The 20287-nt window shown below is 39.0% G+C and overlaps 3 protein-coding genes across 8 annotated transcripts in view; all 3 read right to left on the bottom strand.

The window, feature by feature from the left end:
• LOC139954510 (protein bicaudal D homolog 2-like) overlaps positions 1–4085 on the bottom strand; it is a 42434-nt gene extending 38349 nt beyond the window's left edge. For all 6 annotated transcript variants that reach the window (XM_071954340.1, XM_071954339.1, XM_071954338.1 and 3 more), the window contains exon 1: positions 3769–4085. In XM_071954340.1, the coding sequence (XP_071810441.1) occupies positions 3769–3984 (216 nt within the window). In that variant the 5' untranslated portion in view covers positions 3985–4085. The remainder of the gene's footprint in view (positions 1–3768) is intronic.
• A 1041-nt stretch (positions 4086–5126) lies between these two features.
• On the bottom strand, positions 5127–9600 carry LOC139954509 (tRNA methyltransferase 10 homolog C-like). The gene is made up of 2 exons (XM_071954336.1): positions 9508–9600; positions 5127–8017 (listed from the first exon to the last, which is right to left on the bottom strand). The coding sequence occupies exon 2, from the start codon at positions 7977–7979 to the stop codon at positions 6546–6548; it is 1434 nt and encodes a 477-aa protein (XP_071810437.1). The 5' UTR covers positions 7980–8017; positions 9508–9600; the 3' UTR covers positions 5127–6545.
• An 830-nt stretch (positions 9601–10430) lies between these two features.
• LOC139954105 (ER membrane protein complex subunit 3-like) lies at positions 10431–20089 on the bottom strand. The gene is made up of 7 exons (XM_071953764.1): positions 19920–20089; positions 16677–16734; positions 16231–16324; positions 15168–15272; positions 14336–14497; positions 13478–13557; positions 10431–12457 (listed from the first exon to the last, which is right to left on the bottom strand). Exons 1-7 carry the CDS (start codon positions 20066–20068, stop codon positions 12356–12358), a joined length of 750 nt encoding a protein of 249 aa, XP_071809865.1. The 5' UTR covers positions 20069–20089; the 3' UTR covers positions 10431–12355.
• Positions 20090–20287: the final 198 nt, after the last annotated feature.

Here is a 20287-nt window from a genome sequence, read left to right as displayed (position 1 = left end):
GCAAAACCATGAAATTGGGCCAAGGGGTGGCTATTTAAATCAGGGTATGCCCATTTGTCGCTGGCCTGGGTCCAGTAAAATATTGGCCAGTTAACACTACAGTTAACTGCACCACCAACCAAGTTTGTTTGTAGGCCTATAAACAACAGGGGGTGTACTGTAGGGGTGTACTGCAGTTTTTTTGTTTTTCTTTTTTTCAAATCATTTGCAAATTGAAACATTTTCTTAAATGAGTAAAACGACTTTTCTTAAATGACTAAATTTCCTTATCTGTTGGGTTTTTAAAAGATTTAATAACCGCAGCCCTCCCTAAATATTAACAGACATTTTTTGAGACAAATGAAAAATAAAAGAAGTTGCTTGAGTCTTTACATATTATACGTTAAGGATTTCCCAAATCAAACAAATTGACGAGGTTAGATTTTCTGCGATATTGAAGACAAATTTTGTAAGGTATGTAAACCATGTCCTCACTGTCACAAAGCCAGGCCAAAGTCCAAAATTAAACCCGGAGAAAATAATTCCTTCAATTCAATTGACACCACAAAATTACAAATGAACGCTGGCTTCTTATATTGAATGCTCTGTGCATTATCACAATAAGTTTTGTTAAGGACCATTTCGGAAGTCAAAGTCCCCTTTTTATTACACTTTTAAAAGAAGTGCTCAGCATTCACAGGCTTTTGTCATACTACATGTACATGTGCTTATACAGTGTAGTTTGTATTACTAAAAACTTGACTCCCAAAATGGGCAAAAGTTGCAGATTTTATCCGCACGTGATTGGTGCAAAAGGGGTCATCCTTATGTACAAATGCAGTGTACATTGGAGACTACTACATGATACATTTAACAAAACAATTAAAATTTATACAGCGCTATCCTATCAAGATTCATATCGTGCATAATTGACATGGAAAATTGTGAATCTGTAGAATACAAGGGGAGTGTTTGTGTTTTATGTGTTCTAATATTTGTATCTAATTAGAACTTGGACAATACACCAAGAAGAGAAAGTGAATTATCTTGGGCGCAAAATTTTCAAATGTAATAGCAATTGAATGACACACAACATTCCAAATTCTCAATACAGTGCATCAAACAGGTTCAAGAGGTGATGATGCATTGTATTTTGTACGTCACAGTGAACATTAATCACATCATAATATGCAGAACACAGTTACAGTAGAGGCGTGTTTAGTTAAGGGTTTCCACTATTGTTATGACTCATTAGTAACAAATGCATTGACTCACTAGTATTCCTCGTGAATATTTATGAGGATGCGCAGGGAATACACCATACTACATGTAGTTAGACCATGGAGCTAATGGTTAGACTGTAGACCATCTGTCTGGTCCATCAATCAGTGAATAATTACACATGGGACTCTATATAAATCTGTATTGGTTGGTGTAGGCCTACATCAGTCTGACTCATGTGCATGAACAAATTTACAGTCAGTGACCTATGTACAGGATTCCCCTGAAACTTTGTGATGCATTGTTTTTAGACAAAATGGATGTCTCGTTGTCTTTACAGGCCAATCGGGTGTAAAATTTTAGACAAATAGGGCAGGCCTGATACTTCACGGAGGCGACGGAGGCGATTGCCTCCGTTGCCCCTTGCTATTGCATTGGAGCCCTTGAAATGCTCACAGTAGAAATTTACAATTTCCTCATACCATGTATGGTGCCCTTTGCCAAAGAGAAAATGCCTTGGTGCCCTTGTCCTTTCAAAACGCAGCATACAGGCCTGTCAGCCTGTAGGGGTCTTTTGTTCCCAGTTCTGACATATTTTCATGCACACAGTACCAATCGGGTGTAACATTTTAGACAAATAGGGGTCTTTTGTACCCAGTTCTGACATGCTTTCATGCACACAGTACCAATCGGGTGTACAATTTTAGACAAATATGGGTCTTTTGTACCCACTTCTGACATGTTTTCATGCACACAATACATGGGTACATGTACGTGCCTAGTATGTAATTTGACCAAAATATCTCTCAAATTACAGTGTATTTAACAATCATAGCCGATTCACTTGACTATAAAATAATAGACATTTCTAAACCACAACAAATTTGCAATTTTCGTTAGGGGGCCTAAGTGAAGTATTTTTCAGGAATTTTTTTTATTATTGTATTGTATTGTTTTTACGATTGAAGCCTCAGAACATTAGTAAAACAGCCTAAATATATAGATTACATGTACCACAAATAAATTTACCCAGTAAGGCCAAGTTAAACATACATTCGATCATCCTGTTATTTTGGGGGTGTTTTTGTGGGTTTCTTTCTTCTAGTAAACAGGAGGATGGGGGCCTTTTTATGTTTTCATTCAAGCATATCATTCTCAAGGGTGGGTGATCCAGCACCATGCTTGCTATCGCTAATTAACCCTCTAACTGAATTTGTTTATTAAAATGCGTCAGAATTCAACGCATTTTAATTTAGGCAGTGCCCCACCCACTTGATGTGGCCACGCCCACTCAATAATGGTAACCCGCAAAAGAGGCGTCAAGTCAAAGAGCAAAACTGGTCCCCTCTCATTATTTTCTATATTTTTTGATGCAGTTTAGGCCTTCTAAGGGTGACCAAGTACAAAATTTAAAGCGTCAAAATAATTCCATTTCCACATGCGCACATTAGGCGTCCTACAGTACAGACACCATACAAGGGACGTTTTTAACAATGATGCACGCGAAGTAGTCTCTGTTTGGAGCCAAGCAGCGTTGTTTTTTTAGTACTTCCCTACCAGGGGTTCAGGCCTGATACTTCACGGAGGCAACGGAGGTGATTGCCTCCAGTGCCCCTTGCCCTTGCCTTGGTGCCCTTGAAATGCTCCAGTAGAAATTTACAATTTCCTCATAGGGTGCCCTTTGCCAAAGAAAAAATGCTTTGGTGCCCTTGCCCTTTCAAAAACGAGGCATACAGGCCTGGGATGAGAGGTGTTGATATGGCTGCTCATGGAACCCCAACTTTGTCAGGGACCAGTAACTATCCAGTGGGACCAGTTTGCTTGCCGCTTCACTGATCTGGAACAACTTGCCAGCAAACATTTGTAAACTGCATTCACAAAGTCTTTTTAAATCACATCTCAAAACTTTTGTTTTTAAGAAAGCCTTTGGCAGGCCTGGAATTTCACGGAGGCCCATAGGCCATGGCCTCCAGTGCCCTTGTCTTGGCCTTGGTGCCCTTTCAAAAATTCACATAGACTTTAAGATTTTACAATATGGAAGTGCCCTTTTCAAAATGAAAATGGCCTTGCCCTCTCAAAGATGAAACTCCAGGCCTGCTTATGGTAATGTGTAGTGAGTTTTGTTTTGTATCTGTTGGTTTTTAATGTATTTGTTAGTGTTCACTTTTTAAATACTTTCTTGTACCACAGTTGCATCGCCTACTGTCTTTTTTTTTAATGCATTTTTTTATGGAATCTATTAAAAATGAAGCAAATTAAAGTACTAAAACTACTTGTACTTGTATTTTTTTAACTACTTTTAATTGAAATTTGTTGCCCCCGAGGATACAATTACTTAAAATAAAAATATGCACAAACTCGCCACCCACACACGACAATAAAATAGCATCCCTCTCTACACAAACATTTGACCACACCCCCCAAAACCCGCAAAATAAACATTGTTGTTCAGCTTTCTTGCCGCTTCTTCCAGTTCAATAATAGTTTTTTAACCTAATTAATCTATCAAAACAAACCACAAACGACTACCTATTCAGTCTCAGTAATTTGAAGATTTTGTTTGATTACCTCTTTTGCCAGCTGAAGCTCCTGTTTAGCGGTTTCGAACAACACTTCCAGTTCTTCATATTGTTGTTTCAACGCTTGCTTCTCCTCCAGAACAACCAAGCCGTATTCCGCCGCCTGAATTTTTTCCTGACTGGCAAGGTTTAACTCGTCCTTCAGACGCTCAATTTCAGCCCTGAGTTCTTCTATCGTCTCTGGATATTCGTCGGAATCCGACATTGTGGGTTTTGAAACAACACAAATGAAAAATGAAGAAAATAATTCGACCTAAAGATGGACTAAAAAATCCAGACGTTGCAAATCTAGCCGCACGTCGCCATTTTTGTACATTGCATAGTTTCGCAGTTTGACGACGGCTGTTTGCTGTTGATATGCCCCAAATACTCGACTAGCAAGCGCCCTCTGTTGAGTGGTCACATTATCATTATTAAAAATTCCTTGAAGACTGATCCTTTGTACCACTGTGAGTGATTTTAATAATCCCTGAAAAAATCAATAAACTTTCAAATGCAGCACTGAAAACAAATACCCTAAAACACTTCCTGCCTGGAACTTACTACCCGCACCACTCCGCGGTGCACCAACTCTGCAAAAAGTTGGCTGATCTACATAAATGTCACAAAAATTAATGTGTACCGCCTCCTTGCATCGGGCGTTCTGTACGGGATAGCCACACCAGGCGTTTGTACAGTAGCTAACAGATGCAGATGGGAGAAACTGTGGATAAGGCGCCTTCAGACCATTCAACTCAATGGTCATATATGGTCTGAAAACTTGCTCTATGTTGATCCGCTACAAGGAAATGACTAATAACCTTTTATCTTTGCCTTCTCCTTTTCCCACAGCTTCCCCCCCCTTAATAATGTCCATGTTGTCCATCCTCGCATGGTCAAACCAGCTCCTTGACCCCACCCCTTTGACTCCCTCACTTTTTGCTTTCAGACTGTGTTCCTCTCTATTTCCACTTCACTGCTTATGTGAGACTTAAAAATACCCGTTCTTGTATGTTGTGTACTTGTCATTCAACCTTCGAAAAAGACTCGGCTAAAGAGTAAAAACGTCAGAGCAATTTAAAACCTTTTTTTGAGCCTTTTTTGAGCATTTTACCATAGGTCCTTTTCTGGTTGCAAAGCAGTTTTGCAACGGGTAATTCTATCTTGTAAAATATTGGAATCGGTACATGTAGTGTAATTTTTTTCAAATAATGTGACAAAAAACATATATTGCTTCTTTTTATGTGGGTTTGCAGAGCAGACCAGTATTTTCCTTCCTCCAAGGCTGAACTATTCTAAACTCAAACGAACAAAAAAGACAAATAAGAACTGTAAACCAAACACCTGACTAATAATATTATCCTTTGAACTAAAATTTATTTATTTATTTAGTTTTTGCAAAATTACAAAATACTAGCATTTAAGGGGACAAAAAGAACATCTTAAATTTATCACAGGCCGGTCACACAATTGAAGCATTTTATTGTATTTTAGATAGCTAAGCAACTTGGGCCAATTTCACAGCACTGCTTAATGGATGGTAAGCATAATCTTGTGCGAACTAAAGCAGAAAGCGTATTACACTTGTTAGTGTTTCAGTTAAGCTATAAAAAAACAAGCAGCCAGCTTGCGCATTCACTATGGTTTTAAATTGTTGTCATTCATTAACATACATTTAAAACCTTGCAGGGTCGTTGCTGTGCGATAAAGGCCCTCGCCCAGAACTCGTCGCTACCCTTTTATTCCCTTAGTAAAAAAAATGGAAGGTTAGCAATCTAAGCATGCTTTTTCGTGTGCTTACTGTTTACACTATTAGCAGCGCTATGAAATGAAAACAAGCGCAGTAAGCACAAAACCAGCCATTAAGCAGCTTCATGACATTGGGCCCTGGTTCACAGAGTAACAGACCTAAACTCATTGATGTCGTCGTGAACATTGAATGAAAAAAGAAAAGAAATAAATACATGTATTACAAACAATGTACAGAAGTCTACAGTGTAGATACAGTTAATTTTAACCCATATCCACCTTGCTGGTTACAGTACATAAACACTTTTCCTGCCCAGTAGCACTTTAATATTGTTGCATTAGCAATAAACATTCGTTATTTACTGACAGGCAAAAAATAACCAAGAAAACTCTTAAATATTACAACATGTAGGTGCCAACATCTTTTTTCCGTTTTAACTAATGGTTTTAAGTGGTAGTACAGCTTATCATCAACCCTGCTCAAATGGTACTGCCATGTGTGTACAAAAACGATGGGGTTGTAAACATTAGTGAATTTTGAATGGTTTTGAATGGTGTATCAGTAGGAGGGTTAAAGCAGGAGACTGAGCCTTCTGCAATGAGGGCCCTGCTCCGTGGAATTCACTTCCTGATAGCAGCAGAAAAACAAACTCACTTGAATTGTTCAAGAAATTGCTAAAGACCGACTTGGTTGGTAGATTGATTTTTACTTCGGGCCAACTTTGATTTTTGTTCCGACACATCCTAGCGCTTTGCAAGAAAAAACGCCCTTGTCACACAAGTTGTGTGCATTCAGATGCTTCAATTTGAGACCTCAGCTGAGGTCTCGAATTGAATTCAAAATTTTTAGATATCAATGTAAACCACAATATACACTGTATATACACTATATACACTGCATTGTTTATCATCAAATATGGCGGTTGATAATGCTTAGTGCAATGTGGACACCATTTTACCAAATCCTGACCCAAAAAAACCTTGGGTCCAAGATCATGTAAACAGGGTCTAGCTGCTTCACTGACACTCTCTTAAACTTTAGTTTTTCTCTTCAGCATTTGGAGCGACTTGGTTCTCCCTTTGCCTTGAGGGATTTTTAATGACCTTCTTTGACCTCTGAAAGGGTGGTTCATCAAGTGTTGGCCAATTGCGCGAATGCTTAGCACGACTGAAAGAATACTTTGCCGATGGCTGATGTGATCTGTCTTTGGGCATTTTACTGTCTGCATTCTGATGAGTGGTTTTGGTGAAATATTTTGGCTGTTCCGATTTAAGTCCTTCATGTTTGCGAGTTGGGACATAACTCAGAGCTTTGGTCCAGTCTCCAGAGGTGTTCAGCTCAATTAGGATTTGAATCATTTGATCCAGGGTAAGGTTCTTGCCTCCAGTACCCCACTTAAGGAAGAGGTCAAGAGGCAAACGAGCATGATTGAGGTTGAGACGTTTCACCTTAGCAAAGGAAACACCTTTGAGGACTTTGTGACTATCGACTAAACCACCGAGTACATACACTTTGTTCGGGTCGTACGCTCGCAAGATATTTGGAGAGTCAGACGTGAGATACACGATATCTTCAACTGGGAAGACATCTTGGACTTCACGTTCAGTTGTGGTGACCATAAGGTTCTGGAAATGTTCACTGCCAAACATCCTCCGCATCTCCCGCATAGACATGCTGTCATCTTTCAGACCGACCCAGTGGATGTCGAACGGATCCTTAGCGAGCTTGTTTGCGCCGATCGAATGCATCATCTGCTTCACCAGACTTATGATCTCCGGTCGTTTCATATGCTCATCGTAGCTGAAGTCATAAGCAATCTTTGGGCCGAACTTCATCCCTGCCGCGAGACGCCAGTTCTCAAATTGGAGCATGTTGTTTGGTTGGAGCCGAACCAAAATCCGATTCAACATAGGTTCGCTTAAATCTGGCTCCTGAGTTGGAAACTCCAGCTCTCTCTCCTCCCTCAGTCTCCGCCGTTTCTCTTTCTCCCTCAGACGGATCTGTTCCTTCCGTGCGAGGAACACTGCAAAACGTTTACGGCTATTTCTCGATGACATTGAACTGTAGTATTCCAAATCCGCATCGCTTATTTTTTCTGGGACGAGGCGGCCGGCGTTTCTCATCATTTCAAGATCTAATCTAGCCGCCTGCATTTGTGCCGACTCCCCATTTTTCTGGTCGTTAACTGCAGTACGTTTATCATCGTCTGTATTTTCAATACTGTCCGTCTCTAAATGACCAGCAACTGTGCTGCATTTACAAAGTAGAGTTCTATTCCAAGATGGCAGAAGTTCTGACAGATTCAAAGGTTTTTGAATTTGCCAAGTCGGAAGATAAAAGCTTGAAACTGCTCTGAGTGAACACTGAAAGGATGAGTCCTGCAAGGATGATTGATGCAGCTTGCCATTTCTGCCTTTACTGAAGCAGGATCTCAGCAAGGTACAACCACAGTTCCTAATGCGATGAAACATTGTTGCCTTTGATCCACCAAACACTTCAAGAAAAAAACCTGAAAAGAGAAAAGTTTTAGGGCAAGTGTTTAGTGTATCATCAACACTACATGTAGCCTTGGTAGGACCATGGAGGACGTTTTGAACAGAAACAGAGACCGACAGGGACCTCCATGTTGTAATAAATGAGGAAATAACTTTAAAGTTTTCAATCCATTCTATCTGGTCAAAATACAGATCACCCAGACTTACTGCTTTTAAACCTTTGTAACCTGTTAATAAACAATGGCCAAATTTCTCCATGAATAATCATGTGATGTCATAGACGGGTCTTTCCGTGTCAAATCACCCCCTAAAAGCACAATTTTAACCCCCTTCCCTCTTCAAATTTGCTCAAATGGGGGTAATCAGGGCTCAACAAGCTCAAATTTCAAATTTCAGCTCCATCCGATAAACGGTTTTCGCGCTACGGCATGCTCTTTCTTGTTGATTTCAGTCAAAATGCGCCTGACCTCCGATATTCAAACGACCATAAACTAAAAACCGTTAACCATAAGATGAACAGGTATGTACAGTATTCATTTGTATAGGAATAGGCAAGTGGGGCAACTTTGAGTTGAGCTTGAAAGCAAGCCAAAAATATCATATCTGATATTGTGGAGAAAACATAAGAGGACCGTAAATTTTCACCAAAGTTCATCGCCAGATCACGTGATCCTCAAGGTCAAATTCAAGGTCAAAGTAGAGGTCGAAAGGTTATCAAACTTATCCATGTTCCTACAAGAAAAGTTGGCAGATTTGGAAAGCTCATGCAATTTCCTTTCCAAGACCAAAGACACCAATTTCAACCAATTTGACCCAATGTTTACCAATTTATGGTCAGGCGCATTTTGACCGAAATCAACGAGAAAGAGCATGCCGTAGCGCGAAAACCATTTTATCGCCTTTATATCGGATGGAGCTGAAATTTGAAATTTGAGCTTGTTGAACCAGATTACCCCATAATCCATAATATTTGAGCAAATTTGAAGAGGGTAGTGTTTAACCCTTTGGGTGATTTGATCTGGAATGACCCATGACCAAACAGATCGCAATCCAATATGATTGTCAAGAGAGGGCGCTGTCACCAGGCACTTTTTTCAAAGACTAGTGCCCGGCGCCCCGAGCACTATTCCCGCAATACAGGCGCACGCGATCACTAGCTAAACTATACCTCCATGATATTACTAATTATTATTAGTTCACCCCACGTGCATGACGTGACCGTGTTTCAGCCAAACAGAATACAGAACAAGCAAGAGGTGTGTTATAATGTTAATTGGTGGGTATTAAATTTTAAATTAATCATTAATTAATAATTAATTAATAATTATTATAATAAATTTAAATTTTTCATGTCAATAATAATAATGGGCTGTTCTAACTCTGAACTATACTTACTTGCTAATGCTATTCAGTATAATATAGGCCTACTTCTACAAGTTCTAGAAACTAAACTAAGGCTATAAAATGATAACTATGATGAACAAATACTGCCACAATTATTTACCTTTTTATTTTTTACACGATCAAGCACGTATCATTCGCAGACCATTCGCAGCTAGCGAGAGTTGTAGTAAAGTAGCACATCACAGCATGCAGCACGCATGGCGTGAAATGTCACATGTGAGTTGGCACTTTGCCGTCTACAGAGGGGGTGCTTTCAGAAAATGATCATAACTTTATTGATGTTTTAATTGAGCTGGGGCAGAATCTTTGAAAACTTTTCATATTCATTACATCCACCATTTTTCTTCCGTTATGAATAATAAAGTATCTAATTTACTCTAAAAATGAGACATTCCTCTCTGTAAAAAATGAGTGAACAAGTGGTGTCAGGATACGGAAATTTGTTTTCTTCTGAATCTTGCTTTGTATTTGAAAACGAATAAAACCCTTTTCTTATTTGGCCTACTATGCTTTTAGTCACCACTGGTAAAGAAGATTAATGATTAATATTGTCATATTATTGTAGGGGAACTTCAAAACATTTCAAGGCTACCACTAAAAAAAAAACGTCAAAGCCCACCCACAAAATCACTTTAACTTGAATGTTATTTTGTTGTAAGAAGATTATGGGTGGTTTGAAGGAGGACTCGGAACAGCCTGCCCACCCCCACAGTACCCCTAGCCCTCTGCTCTAGTTTATAAGTTCTTTCTTACCTAATTATTCACTCCGTAGCAGGAGGAAAGCCTCTTAACCAGTTCTCAATTTCCCCCCTGAGCTGTCTGTTGCCAAGCAATGTCCTTATGTTAAAAAGTCTCTCCATCTTCTGTTTAGTCTTCCTCCTTTTCATGATTGAAAACTTAGTTGTAACAATTATGTATAGTCGCTCTAGTGATGGCTGATAAAAAGTAAACATAAACAGCAAAGACTGCAAATAGTGGTAAAACAAAATTGCCAAAAAAATGTAAACATACATTATTCTTGAGTCTGGTATAAATTAAATTTAATAATAATTTCTGATCAAAACAAATCATTGCAATGCAAAACACTTGGTAATTTCTTTTTAAAATCTATTAAAGAGGGAGAAAAGTGTCACATTCAATTTTGTGATTCCAAAAGATAGAGTACAAAATTACAACCTCTTACCTCACACTAAACTCTAAATTTCCGGTGCAAATTGTCAACATCCGAAGACATCTTTTTAAGAAAAATTAGTCTGTACGTTTTGGGTGCGGGAATGTTTTGGTCCATTTTTGACTTTTCAGAGTGAAAATTTAAACATGACATCAGTGAATTTCAACAACTAATGGAACTTTACATTCCAATGAGGATTATTTGCCAGACAAAGATTTAAAGTCAAGTCTGTTTTAATTGAATATCATCAAAGTGAACCAAAACATCCATGTACAGACCCATTTTTTTTTAGAATGTCATCAGATGCTTTCTTTGGACGTTGACAAATTTTGCACTGAAGAGTGTCTTAAGTCTGGTTCATACTTCCTGCGAATGCGAATGTGATACGAATGTTGACGTCACAAATTCGCAACGAATAATTCGCAGCAGCTCAACTCTGCTCAACTCACTTGCGAATATCAGTGCGAAAGGAGGGTTGTGACGTCATATTCACGTCAAATTCGCATTCGCAGGAAGTATGAACCGAGCTTTAAGCAATGGCTTTTCCCCCCCACACATAAGGACTCTATCAGTTGGGAAATGAGGATGGTACATCACTAAATTGAATTTGACATTACTCTTGCTCTTCAAATAATTATGATCAATTCACAAATTTTGAACACCGTAATAAAAATTACTTAATGCATAATATAGACTGGTCCATTAGGCCCCGCCCACCAAAGGAACTGTCAATCAATGGCTCTACCATGGCTTGTATGGTCTTGCTTTGCCCTGCATGCACCACAGGTAAATAATTAGAACCAGTTTATATACAGCAATTTTCACAACCCTCCCCCTAAAATAACTACATTAAACAAATACACACCGACTTCAATACATGTATATCTATCTATTTCCCTTTGTGTTTCAGTTCTGGTATACACATTACTGTGGGAACTTGGACACAATGAAACAAAGGGCCCCACAAAGAAATTTTGCTGTTAAACGGAGTTCACACGAGGGACTAATAGAACAACAACAGCAAGTCCCCACAACCCTGTGTCCATGTGAGTAGTTATACACATTCAAACCGGGGACCTATAACAAAAGAGGACAGTAGGGTCCACGGTTCGGGAAAGGTCCACAGTTGGGAAACATGTACAAAACCAATAAGAGCTATAACAAACGAGGGACAATAGGAGGTCCTCGGTTGCAGGCGTTATACAAGCCTGTGTGTGTGTGCTGCCAGTTTATTAATGCTCTATGTCGAATGTGTCAGCTAAAGGAACGCTACAGAATTTGTAAGAAACAAAATCATGAAGATTACAGATTCACATAAAACTTACACGGTCTAATTATGAATGGTGATAATAGAAAACATCCCTTGAAATTATTCTGCCTGAAACGTCATATTTGGTGAGAAATAAATAATCTAATTTCGCATTTGGAGTTTATCGCTCAGTGAGCGTTTTATTCGTTTTTTTTGTTTGCATCGATGTCATGCAAAATGTGCAATTGGTTTTTCACTTATTTCTTGTGACCCAGATGGCCGATCGATCTCCAACTTTTCCAGAACTAGATTTCACAAAGAGTTAGACCTAGTCCTAACTTAGGACTAGTCCTAGGAGATATCCTAACTCGAGATAAGACTAGTCTTAATTCTTTGTGAAATCCACCCCTGGTTTGTCAGTTTATGTATGTGGTGGATTACATCAAGTGCTTACACTGCCAGCAAATGTTGTGTAAGCAAAACCAATTCTGTAATGCTCCTTTAACGGTTAGTTGATATTGAACACTGTTAAGTTCTGTTGGTCATAAAGCTGTTTCTGTCAACCAGTTCCTCTTCCACATTCTCCAAAGCCCACTTATGACCACAGATTTCAAGGGCTTCCCACTCCGCCTGTAAAAGAGACAGAGAAAAATGAACAGGTTAAAGGCAGTGGACACAATTGGTTATCACTCAAAATAATGATTAGCATAAAACCTTACTAGGTAACGAGTAATGGGGAACTGTTGGTAGTATAAAACGTTGTGAGAAATGACTCCCTCTGAAGTAACGTAGTTTTCAAGTAAAAAAGTAATTTTCCACGAATTTGATTTTAAGACCTCGGATTTAGAATTTGAGGAATCGAAATCAAGCATCTGAAAGCACACAACTTCTTGTGATAAGGAAGGTTGTTTTTTCTTTCATTATTATCTCGCAACTTTGACGATCGACTGAGCTTAAATTTTCACAAGTTTGTTATTTTATGCATATGTTGAGATACACCAAGTGAGAAGACTGGTCTGACACAATTACCAATAGTGTCCAGTGTCTTTAACTACTTTACAGACGGTATTACAATTTTGTTTACCGTGCCTTAGCTCGGAACCAATTGGAACTTTGAAACAATTATTTTTATGAGAAAAAGGAAACCTAAGCACTAGGGAAGACTTGCTTTTTCGGGGAGCCCTGGCTGTTCTCATGTGTGATCTGAGGACTCTCAGAACAAGTCAAGTTCCAAGACGTTTCCTTAATTTGTCAATTAATTATAACAGTTAGATGATAAAGTTATTTTTAAATTCAGACACTTTTGGGTATATGGAACACAATTATGAGCTGGCCATTTCTGGTTTTAAAATGTTTGCTTAATACCGAATAATAAAATAGAGGTAATTGTATTTTGGGGCATCAGAATACAATTCTGAGCTTGACGTCATGTTTACAATTTGTGTTTCAATGATACATATAGAATTAGCATCTGCAAACTGCTCACCAACCAAAAGTATCTATAGTATAAATGCAAAAAGTACTTATATTAATGGCCTGACGTTTCAAACCTAGTCGCTTCTTTCTCGGAGGCTAAAAAGAAAGACTCTGCTAGGCACGAATCATCAGGCTTATCACCTTTAAAATTTTTTTTTAACTAAGTTCACTGACCTTGAATGCTTTCATGGGGTCGGGATTTGCACCCATCGGTTGACTCATCTGTTGCTGCATCAAGCGAGCCTGGTCAGCCGCTGCAATAATCAAGAGTCAAACATGGTTAACAATGACAAACAGAAGGCCAGGGCGCCAATTTCATAGAGTTGCTTATAGCACAAAAAGTAGTTAAGCACAACAACATTATGCTTAGAAGAATAAGATTACTAGCCAAAGTACCATGTCACAAGTACAATTTGTGACTGGTATGCTGCTCATTTGTGCTAAGCAGGAAATTGTTAAGCGTTATTTTCTGCCTCAGCAGCTCCATGAAATTGGGCCCTGGTCAAAAGTATGGGAGGAGATGTCAGTCAGAGTCGGCGAGAGTCCTCATGAATAATAAAAGTAATACAAAATTTATAATGCGCCAAGTCTCTCTAAAAGACACTCCTAGCGCAGGTGAAATGCAGAAGCAACGAGTTAAATAAATGACATTTTAACCACACAAATAGGTTTTCAGTTGAGTTTTGAAGGTGGTATAAGTTGTGACATGTTAGAGATCAGGAGGGAGTTCATTCCATATGGCATGGCCAGAATGTGAGACGAATCGGGTTCACCATGAGTAGTGTGGACAGTGTATGTGGAATGTGAAGAAGTTTGGTGTGCGGTGATCTTTATGAACCAATTGTCACAGTGGTCAAGTGGTGAGACCGAGTGGTCGAGTGGTAAGTGGTTATATTTTATTAATTGTGTATTCTAGACGTCATTTAGAGACAGTGTAAGGCAGGGCAAACTAGTTAACATAAAGACAAGCAAAGTAAAGTAATTTAAAAGCAAGGTACAGGGATGCTTTTTGAGAAGCCCTTTCGTCCTCACCATTATTTTCTCCTAAGATTAACGAGTAGACGCTACGTAGACCGAATACGTTCAGGAAGTACCAGCTGGCTGAACTGACCCAAGATGCGTCCAGTGAAGCCAGTTCCACACCTCGTTGAAGCATGGGCTTAAAGCGTAGTGTTAAAGGGAAAGGAACCTTAGCTGTAATCAGACACAAGAACAAAATATCGATTTAAAGGAGCTTGAACACTACCAGTATTTACTCAAAATAATCGTTAGCTTAAAAACTTAGTTGGTGACGAGCAATGGAGAGCTGTTGTTAGTATAAAATATTGTGAGAAACGGCTCCCCCTGAAGTAACGTAGAGAAAGAGATAATTTCTCAGTCAAATATTAAAAGACTTTAGGCTTTTTGGGCATTTGAAAGCACACAAACTTGTGAAACAAGGGTGAGTTTTCTTTTAATATTTTCACAGATTTGTTTTTTTGTGCATTTGCTTGGAAACACCAAGTGAGAATACTTGTCTTCGACAATTACCGAAGGTGTCCAGTGTCTCTAAAGTTTAAAGCCTTTGTTAATTTCTCCAAAAACAGGAAGCACTGCAGCTGTTGATATAACATTTTGAGAAATATTACCATTTAAAGAAATGTGGTTTTAGAGATTGGGATTCGCAAACTCTTCAATCTCAGAAATTTGTCTGCATGAAACGTTTCTCAATTGCAGATTATTGCCCCTGCTTGGACACAACCATATCCGATTCTTGGTGATATTTCGAAAAAGAGCTACAAGGGACCAGTCTCTTCTAACCTACAGATTTGTTTTCTTCCTTCCCTAGCACAGTAGCAACAAAGTCTTAGGTCAGTTGACTTACTGATAACGAAGCCTGAGAAGGTCCAGTTGATCCAGCCACCGATGACGATCATGGGCAGAATGTTGGTTAAATTACCCTTCAGCATATCAGTCAGCATGGACGGATCTAAACAATATAGATGTTACATAAAAGTTATTACATAATAATAATAATAATGATACACTGAATTCAGAACTTGTATTTGTTGATTTGATTATTTGATTACACTTGACCCAACAGCAAATTTAGCCCCAATAACAGGATGGATCGGAAACGAGAAAAAATGCTCAGGTTTAGATGTGGGAAGAAAACCCCAAATGGGTGAATACCCATGCAATTAGGTAGGGACTGAAAACCCGATCCACACAAGGCTCCGTCACCTGGTGGGACTCGAACAGGAGTCCACATAGATGAAAGGCAGGGAAAGAAACCACTGAGCAAACCTGATATATATAGTGTGCTTTATGCACATGCATCTCAGAATGCTCATTGTTAAATGCACTGTACACGTTTGGTAATTGTCAAAGACCAGTGTCCTCACTTGTGTATCCCATCATAACCATAAAATAACCAGCATGTGGGAAGTTTGGGCTCAACTGGTCATCGAAGTTGCAAGAAAATGATGAAAGAAAAAACACCCTTGTTGGGCGGATTTGTGAGCTTTCAGATAGGAATAAAAGACTTCTAGCTTGAAGTCTTTTACTATTTTAGTGAGAAATGACCTATTTCTAAAAAACTACGTTATGCACATTGTGTGGACATGGTGGATGGAATGGCTTAATTTTTGAAGTGCTTAGTGAGAACGTCTTTGAAGATATCTAATGAGTTGCTGAAAATCCCACTACAGGGTAAGGCATTCAAGTTCTTGATGGTGGCCGAAAAAAAAAAAACTGCTGCCATAGATTTTGCTTGCGTGACAAATTTGATGAAATTGAAGAGTGTGTTTTCTGGAGGGTCGAATGGAATGTTTTGGGCGAGATTTAACACAGCTGGACATCAAGCACAATGTGCCTGGCTCACTATTTGTGTACTCCATGGTCCAACCATGGTTTCTTTCTCCATGGTCCACCATGATCAAACTTACCAGCCATTGGGTTCTGAACCACTCCCTCCCTTTTCTGCGTTTTGAAGAATCCAGAGTCATCATTATTGAAGAACTGTTTCCTCATGTTGAAAGACTACACAATGCAAGAAAAAAGTTACAAAATAAAAATTATTAAAGCTGATAACTAGGCCGGGGCGACTAGTGAAATTTACTACTCTAGTCGCAACTTTGACACTAGTCGCTACTAATTTTTACTTCCCAAGATGCATTGCGGCATAATGTTTACCGCAAGCACAATATTAAAATTCACTCTGAAAAGATTAAAGGATTGTGTCACTGATAAGGTCCGATTGTGATTCGTTAGTTAATTACATACCATGTATTTTGTCGTGAATAGTGGTTCGCCAAACAGGTAGTCACAACTGTTTTTGTAGTAGTTGTGATAATTTTTGTATTTTTTGTAAAATAAATTTATGTTTGATTACCTGTCGGGGAATAAACTTGCCATTTTCTCTAAGAAGTCTGCTCTTTAGCAAAGCTTGTCTGGAAGAAAAGAAGCACATTTTAAAATAAGAATGCTGTGAACTAAGTTCTTTTTAAACAAAGCGAATCTAGATATTTAATCAATAAATTTAGGCAATAATAGGATTCTGTCTCACACAATATCCTATTGCCAATCCGCGGGGCTAATTTTGCTGAATGGCCAAAGGCATTGTGGGTCAATGTTGGATGAAAAAAAGGGCTAAGCCCCCTTTTATAACAACAGTGTCTTTCAGCAACTCAGTCGAATCAGTCAGGCCGTTGTGTGGGGGGGGGATCTTTGAGGGGACAGAATCTTATATCAGAGAGTCCTGCCACAACCAACCAACCTGACTTTCATTTGCTCGTCTTTTATTTATTTTTGAATAAAAAAAAATACTTAATTAATACAAGGTGAGTAGATCTCATAGTTCAAACGTAGTCCCACATACTGACATACCTTGCAGGAAATATTAATGTATGTTATTAAAGCACCTTTTTAATATGCGCACTATATTATAGGACGACACTTTTTTATTATTATATATTAGGCCATTTATAATGTCAGAAAAGTTTCCACACCACCCCACCATTTTCTTAAAATGTTTTTTTATTTTTTGTTTACACCTGACTAGTGCTGGGCGAATAGTGAAATTTTGTTATTCGGATACCGCTGGCCAACTATCCGAAATTAACCGGATATTCGAATAGTTTTTTTCGCCGCTAGAGGGCGCTATAAAAAAAATAAAAATAAAAAAATATTTAGAAAAAAAATTTTTTTGTCGCTAGAGGGCGCTGTTCGTTCGTGAATGAGATCTTCTGGGCGGATTGATATTAGTTTTAGACAGTGTCACTCGGTTCATTCATAAAAATGACCGGATCTAATTTAAAGATGGCGATTTGCTTTTTCTTTTGATCGTGGATGACTCTACGTGAAGGAAAACTTTTGTAATCTTTGAACAAATTACGTCAGAAATGTCATTGTTTTGACTCTTCACGGAGGTGAGCATAGTTAAATACTTAATTTATGCTGTTTTATGCTGTCTTAATAGAAGTTTCATTAGGATTCAGACAAAACATTCATGTCAGTTGTCGCCCGACGTCCGCGGATATTCGGATATTAAAGAATATCCGGTTACTTGGTTGTAATTACAGAACTATCCGGTTTATAAATAGCTATTCGCGCCCTATGCGGATATCCGGTTAAGAAAAAAAAGGCATTCGCGGTTACGGATAGGAAAACCTATTCGCCATTAACCGGATATTCGAATTATTCGCCCAGGCCTACACCTGACTGAGGATGCAATGCCACTCTCTATATTAAAGGCAGTGGACACTATTGGTAATTGTCAAAGACTAGCCTTCACAGTTGGTGTATCTCAACATATGCATAAAATAACTAACCTGTGAAAATTTGAGATCAATCGGTCATCAAATTTGCGAGATAATAATGAAAGAAGAAAACACCCTTGTCACACGAAGTTGTGTGCTTTCAGATGCTTGATTTCGAGACCTCAAGTTCTAAATCTGAGGTCTTGAAATCAAATTCGTGGAAAATTAGTTCTTTCTCGAAAACTACTGGCACTTCAGACAGAGGGAGCCGTTTCTCACAATGTTTTATACCATCAACCTCTCCCCATTACTTGTCACCAGGAAAGGTTTTATGCTAATAATTATTTTGAGTAAATACCAATAGTGTCCATAGTTGCGATAACGTAACCCTCCTCCCGACGGCCGCCAGGCCGGAGGGTTACGAGATTGTTTCGAGCGGAAACAGTTGATCTGGTCCAACACGTACAATTTTGACAGCTAGTCACCAAATTTGCCCCATTTTTACCACTTTCAAAAATCATGACACAAATTCTGAGGGTACGAACTTAATCCGCAATGTCTAATGCAGCCTGCCATAATACTCAAAACAAAACACCATTGAGGAATATTTCAAAAGAAAATTGACAAAAACTTACCAGAACCGGAGCGAAATTCACAGGTTCAAATGTCGAACCTGCGTGGGGCGGAGCTTCGGCTCTACGTGTGTGACGTGTAGTTCAGTACATGTACATGTACATGTACATGTACATGTACATGTACATGTACTTGGTGTACAGTACTGTACTCAAAATCATGTACAGTACATTGTCCTATTTTAATACGGGCCCTGATGACCGCACATACATGTGTGCACAGTTGCCGGGCTACACAATGCACCCTACGCATTGCCACAAACTACACGTCACACACGTAGAGCCGAAGCTCCGCCCCACGCAGGTTCGACGTTTGAACCTGTGAATTTCGCTCCGGTTCTGGTAAGTTTTTGTCCATTTTTCTTCGAAATATTTCCTCAATGGTGTTTTGTTTTGAGTATTATGGCAGGCTGCATTAGACATTGCGGATTAAGTTCGTACCCTCAGAATTTGTGTCATGATTTTTGAAAGTGGTAAAAATGGGGCAAATCTGGTGACTAGCTGTCAAAATTGTACGTGTTGGACCAGATCAACCTTTTCCGCTCGAAACAATCATGTAATTAGGGTTACGTTATCGCAACTATAGTGTCCACTGCCTTTAAGGTTTATCGCCAATAGCAAAATATCAAGAGAGGGCGCTGTTGAACCCACACAAAGATATATAGGCAAGCGTGCGCGAGTCGTACATGACATCTTACATCGCATAGCAAACTGCCCCATATGCCTTCCCACAATGCATTGCGGTTCTGAATCGCGATATAAACCCTAATGTTAATGGGGAAAATGTAAAATAAATGGTTGTCATGGGGCCTTGACCTAGGCCCCTAACCCCTAAGGCTTTGGGACCGGTTTTAAAATAACTGATGGCTAAAAATCCTAAATAAATAAAATCGTTTGATTGAGAAGAAAAAAAAGAAAATTTCAGAAAAGTTTCCGTATTCTCTTTTCTGAATCAATCACTTTTTTCATTGATTCGATTTAATTAATGAGGTCCCAAATGAGATATCCCTTTTTGTCAAAAAATGGGTGACAAAATGGTGGCGACATTTTTTACAGAGTTTTCCGCACTGATGACTAAGCGAGATTATAAATGTGGCGACTTTGTCGCAGAACCTTCACGTAGGCCATAGGGCCATAGTATTATTGTAATGTAAGGTTAGAAATGGACGACTCGTCCCGTGAAAACTGATGAAAACCTAAAATATCAAAAAATGAAAAACCTAAAACATGAAATTAAATACTTACCCGTCTGATACTTGTTGAAGAGTTACTTTTTTCTGTGAAGTAAGCAATAAACTAACATAATGTCTGATGATTCCAACAAAGAATGTGATAAAAACTATGGGTAACACGACCCAAAGACGAATATTTGGGTCCAACAATAACTCTGCCATTTCGGCAGATGATGGAGGACGACTTGGGTTGGAGGTTTAACGACTCCGGACGAGTGGTGGCGCTGTTGCAGCCGGTACTTCGACTTTGTTCATTAGACTAGCTACTAGCCTTTAGCACTGTACCAGAAATGCGGGTGTGTGGACTGTGTACGACGCGTGACGAGAGCGATACACAAACATACGAACGACCTGTTTTAACTTGAACTCTAAACTTTCACA

This window comes from Asterias amurensis, chromosome 2 (assembly GCF_032118995.1).
Source record: "Asterias amurensis chromosome 2, ASM3211899v1".
In the NCBI taxonomy this organism is placed as follows: Eukaryota; Metazoa; Echinodermata; class Asteroidea; order Forcipulatida; family Asteriidae; genus Asterias; species Asterias amurensis.
This window is presented reverse-complemented; position numbering and strand designations above follow the sequence as displayed.